At 33.8% G+C, this 5,903-nt stretch overlaps 1 protein-coding gene across 1 annotated transcript; it reads left to right on the top strand.

Moving 5' to 3' along the window:
- The first annotated feature begins 791 nt into the window (after nt 1-791).
- LOC144961945 (pyridoxal kinase-like) lies at nt 792-5,300 on the top strand. Its single transcript, XM_078894965.1, has 3 exons — nt 792-930; nt 1,215-1,281; nt 3,687-5,300. The coding sequence occupies exons 1-3, from the start codon at nt 907-909 to the stop codon at nt 3,800-3,802; spliced, it is 207 nt and encodes a 68-aa protein (XP_078751091.1). The 5' UTR covers nt 792-906; the 3' UTR covers nt 3,803-5,300.
- Nucleotides 5,301-5,903: the final 603 nt, after the last annotated feature.

Here is a 5,903-nt window from a genome sequence, read left to right as displayed (position 1 = left end):
ATCTTCTTAGCTTACATTTGCCTGGGTTTAACAATTAAAAAGAAACCAACCTATTTTTGCGGTAGTTATGGTATTTTGTCTGATTCGCTGCCTTGGCACAAACAGATGACTGCTTGAACTGTTCTGCTGTTCACTGAAAAAAAAAATTGAAAAATCAACTTTTGCTCATTGACCAGAAAACTTTTATTTGACATATTAATAGATTAAGATTACTCCTAACTTGTAATAAAGTATTTACTGAATACAATGTCGGGACATATGTTTTTAAAATGTTGTCCAGTCTTTTATACATGCATTATATAATTAGTTTTAAAATATACATTTTTATTATTATCCCTTCGACATTTTACTGAATAGTTAAGATAATTGTTTTTTGTTATTTGCATTTCAGTTTCAGAGCAGTTGCTTCCAAATCCTCATAATTATAATGTGTCAAAGTTTTTGTGTTTTTTATATATCAGTTTCAGAGCAGTTGCTTCCAAATGTTCTTAATTATAATGCGTAAAAGTTTTTGTTTTTTTTACACTTCAGTTTCAGAGCAGTTGCTTCCAAATCCTCTTAATTGTAATGCGTAAAAGTTCGAGTCCTTTTTCATTCATTGATCAATCTAGAAATTTATCAGACATTTTTTTATCAATTTCCAGTAATGTCCCATGGATAATATTAACATGTCGATTTTTAAAAAGTCTTGATGGTAAGTATTGAGTATTTTTACATCGATAATTTGGTCATCCCCATTTTTATTAAATTGGAAATGCAACTCACGATGCCCAGTTTTTATGAGCGAGTTTTTGTTTTAAAAATTCTACAGGTGGTGTGACAAAAAAGTATCGTCTGGAAATCCCCAAATTAGATGCCATTTTTGTTGGAACAGGTGACTTGTTTGCTTCGTCATTACTTGCCTGGATGGATAAAGAACAGAATCTAAAGGTTGGTATTTTGCCTTTTGTCAGGCCACCACACATATAAAGATTGCCTCATGGGAAATGACTTCTCATCACATGTTGTGTTGTTATATAAACTACTTTCAACTGTTCTGATGATAAATAAAATAAACCTGAAATTTTGTTTTGTGAAGACAATGACTTCTACTGTTGCTCAAAATTACAAACCATTTCATTCTTTGTTAAATTAATCCTGTATATATGGATATCACCAATTTTATTGGTTGCAGTTTTAACACCACATTGAATTCTTGATCCTGTCTTTATCAGGTGGCTTTGGAAAAGACGATATGCGTTCTGCAATCTGTCATTGGCAGGACCTTGACCCATGCCAAATGTAAGTAACTCTTTTAGGTACTAAGGTAATATAAGCTGATTATTTTTTTTTTAATGAAGGTAATTTCCAAGATTAAAGTTTTTTAATGTCTTATTAGCTTTCTTTGTTGATCCGCCAGTGCTGACGTATGGGATAGTGTGGATCTGTGATATTGATTTTTGAAAATTAACTTGCATTACCTAACTCTGCTGTGGTGCAATGTAGCTGATGCCAGAGATACTTTTATTTTACTTTTGATTAAACAAAAGACACCAGACTATCCTCACCAAAAACCTCAATCCTTGCTTCTAAGGAAATAACTTATATACCTATTGATAATGTAAGAATACAACCATAAAGGTGAAGGATAGAGCTTTGATTCCAGATAAACATCTTTTATGAAATAAAGCCTGTGTTTAAAAAAAGCGAAGTTAAAAAAATTTACTTTCACTTCAGTGTCATTTTTAAGAAATGACAATATCTTCAAGTTTGATTTCACTATCATCACTTCATCATCTACTCTATCAAGTCAACTCTCAGTATCATAGTTTATTTGCAGTTGATTGGAAAGAAATTGAAATTGAAAAAGATTCTCAAAACTTGGACTCAGTTTTTTATTTATTTACTTTTTCTTTCTTTCTTTTTTTTTTTTTTTTTTTTTTTTTTTTTTTTTTTTTTTTTTTTTTTTTTTTTTGTAAAATAATTTGGATGTAAGTGCAATGCCTTATCTGGTAAGCTCCTAAAGCACCAATACAATTTTCGACAGAGAGAATGCTGTTTTTGACCAGGTAAATCATTTGACACCTGAATGTTTCCAAGGACTCAACTTTGCCCCACCACAGCAGGACTACAGAGCAGAAGCCTAGTGTCTTCCATCAAATGCACAAAGCCCAACAAATGGTGATGAAGAAAAAAAGTTGTTCCCAGAGCCATCAGGTTTCTTAAACATAAAATAGAGAGTCATGATTTCTGCTACCCTTTGGATAGTACATTATTCAATCTCAAAATTCTTTCTGTTTGATATAACAGACCCATGGGTGAGGGGGTCACTTTTTACTGTGTCCTTTATTCTCCCCTGTATCTTTTCCTTTTCCAAGTTATTTTATGTTTTTGTTTTGGAATGATATTACTTGGCTTTATCCCGGCAGTGGCCAGAATCCTTGCCCTAGAGTTAGAGGGAAAAGGTCAAATGTATTTTATTAATTTAGGGAGATGGTCTATTTTTTCCCTTGTAAATCATATTTCGGTTGTGTACTGTCATAGTTTTTGTTTACATTATATTTTGTAAACATTTTAGTGTATTCCTCTTCGTGGGATCCTGTGCGTGTGTCTGGATGAGACTTTTCGGTGATCTCCCTACACTGATTGTGTTCTCTTGGAATCTACCACTGTTCCCCATTTGAACCAGTTTCCTTTGTCTTACAATGTATTTGGGTGCTTTAAATTGTATATCTATAATTTTTTTTACTATCCCACTTTATTCGTGTTACTGTTACTGATGCTGAAATGACTTAAATGTGTAGCCAACACACTACAACCCTTAAAAACAAACTAATAATAGACCCAGCTTTCCAAAATATGCTGGATGGAGGAAACTGTGCACAAAATGTCTTTCTGGAGGACATATCATCGAATTGTCTAATTGTCACCTCCAACCTTGAAGCTTAATTTAGTATGTGTTGGTGAGTCCAAGGCAGTACCTTTAAACAACAAGAGATGAAGTGAGTAGAAAAGTGCCAGAAGACTATAGAGAATAAAAAATTTTCGCTGCTGTGACGGGGGTTTGAACCGCGACCTTACTGGTATGACAACTCCGCCTGAGAGCATGACTCTACCGTTTGAGCTATCCACGATCGCGGGTTCAAACCCCCATCACCGCAGCGAAAAATTTTTATTCTCTATTGTCTTCTGGCACTTTTCTACTCACTTCATCTCTTGTTATTATCAACATAAGTGCCTGCTCCACTCACTTTTCTGATCAGAATTAAAAAGTAACTTTAAACCATAGCAATGCATAGTGGCCTACAAAAATAAGAACAGTGGATCTATTAAAGAAAGCTGACTGCACTAGCATTGATAGCCAAATAAAAAGAAGAAGATGACGTTGGCTGGGTCATGTGGCCAGAATGGAAAAAGGGTCACTTCCCAAGACAGCCTTGTACTGGATAGCAGATGGGAAGAGAAAGCGGGGAAGACCCAAAGAAACCTGGCGAAGGACATGGAGAAAGAATTAAAGGAAGCAGGCCTGTCCTGGAATACAGCCACCGCAAAAGCAGCCGATCGCAAAAAATGGAGATGTCTGGAAGAGGATTAAGTAAGTAAGTAAGCAATGCATAGTGGCGTTGAGAGGCTCTTTTATATTGTTGTTTTACTGTCGTTTCTGCCAATATTCTGTTTTCCAACTGTATTTATTAATTGATCCACAGCCCTTGCTGGACCTAATGACAAACCCAACATGGCCCAGATAGAATTACGTCTCATTCAGTCCAGAGCAGATATTGAAAATCCACAAGTCACATTGAAGGCAGAGGAGTTGGCTTAGGATGCAGAAGGCCGTTTAGAATCTGAATGGAAATCAAAAGTCAACAAGAACTACAATTCTACATGTCTGATATTTAGACAATTTTATTACGGGTTGTACGTCCTCGTCTCAATGCAGTTATTTTGGGTCAAAAATTTCTTCTTTCAACTGTAGTGTAGAATATTCAGAATGTGATTATACTTTGATATATATATATTCAGACATCCACTCGTAATATAACACCAATAAAGAATTCACTGATTTATGGACAGCTTAAGCCAAAATGTTGAAACATGTAGTAGTAATAGTCTTTTTTAAGGGACATTCATCTGAGGTTCATTCTTGTCTATGGAGCATGAAAAGGGCAGTAATGTAATTGCTCATCACCCTTTGGATAGGGTTCTAGTCGACATGTATTTATTTGCAGGTCTGATAACCTAAATTGTTTTGGTCTCATTGTTGTCATGGAAATACTCTCTAACCCATGCAAATATTGTCCATGACAACAATGTCAAATCTGGCCCATAATTGTGTTTGGTTATCAGACCTGCTAATTTGTGCACCTAGGTTCTAGTCCATTGAAAATCCCTTCATATGTGATTATTGTCGAGTCATTGAATATCCAGATAGACAACATGGTCTTTAGAATTGATCTTGTTTGACTTGATTGGATGAAAATGGATGTTTTGTTGTTAATCTAAAATTCGAATACAATCTATTTTAAGATAAAATGAGAAAAAGAAATTGATTTGTTGCTTTTAGGGGTTTTTTTTCTTTTTTTTTTTTTTTTGTTATTGATTGCCATTATATCAAGATGATGCAGCTTTATGTTGGAAAATGTAAAATTGATTAAATGAGACTTTATATGGAAGGTGGGACCATAGATTTACATAATATAACAAGGAGATATTCAACGATTGCCTTTTTTGTGCTAGCAATTGAAGATCAAAATTTCTCTTCAAAGTCAAGATTGTGTGGTATGACAGTTATGACAATGCAATAAATCACTTCCTTCTTTTCCCAAATGACTGTTCTCTTATGTGTACAAGGTTGTTTTTTTCTCACCAAAAGACAGTGTTCAATAGAGGAATCGTGTTCGTTGTTCATATTCTATTATGCATATCTATTGGTAGGCTCAATCATTTCAGAGATCTCACTGGGTATTTGTGCAACTTTATGTAAATGATTTCAATGATTTTATGTCAATATTTGATTTTTTGCTTCCAGATCAAATGTCTTCCATTGTATAGTAACATTATTTTTTTTCTTATCACGCCTAAATTCATTCACCTATTTTCCTTTTCAAATGTTTTTTCCATAACAGAGTTTTAAAGTCTAGATTATTATTGACTCATATTTCCAATGAATACATAAACATATTTATATATACCGGACAATCAGTTATATTTTAAAATAAAATCTTTTTTTTTTCAATATGCTGAAAAAAAACAGTCTTAGGTTCGATGTTTATGAACTATGCCAGATATTTTTATGAATTAAAAATCGTATCTGAATTGCTGTTGTGCTTGTTTGTGTCATTTTTGTGGCAAGAGGTGAAGCTATTAAAGAAAATGTCTTCAGCAATAGACAGATTAAACATATTCATTATATACAAGATGTTTTTAAGTTTAAAACAATAGTTACGCCAGTGCTTATCCATACAGATATTTTATTGAAATAGAAATAATAGTATCCTTACCCAGAAAGCACACTCTCACATTCTGGGTGGGGTTCCTGACCTCCCATAGTGGGCAGGGAGGCACTTACTGTGTCTTCAATCCCCCTTTTTTTTTTTTCCAAATTGCTTACTGTATTTGTCTTGGTGAGAGGGAAACAGTCAAATGTATAGATAATTTTGGGAGATGATAATTTTTTCCTTGTAAATCATCTCTCTGTTATACACTGTATTATGTTTTGTTTACATTTTATATATGATGTGTAAACTTTTGGGTGTGTTCCTATTAGTGGGGGCCTGTGCTTGTGTCTGGATGAGACTTTTAGGTGATCTCAAACTAAGTACATTGATAGTGTCCTCTTGGAATCTACATCTGTTTCCTATTTGAACAAATTCCCCTTTGTCTTATCTTATCTTGGTTGCTTTAATTGTAATTCTAGAACTTTT

The sequence above is a fragment of the Berghia stephanieae genome, unplaced genomic scaffold, assembly GCF_034508935.2.
Source record: "Berghia stephanieae isolate SIO BIC M18660-M18661 unplaced genomic scaffold, UCSD_Bste_1.3 scaffold5078, whole genome shotgun sequence".
NCBI classification, from domain to species: Eukaryota; Metazoa; Mollusca; class Gastropoda; order Nudibranchia; family Aeolidiidae; genus Berghia; species Berghia stephanieae.
Note: the sequence above shows the minus strand (reverse complement) of the source record. Positions and strands in the feature narration are given on the sequence as shown.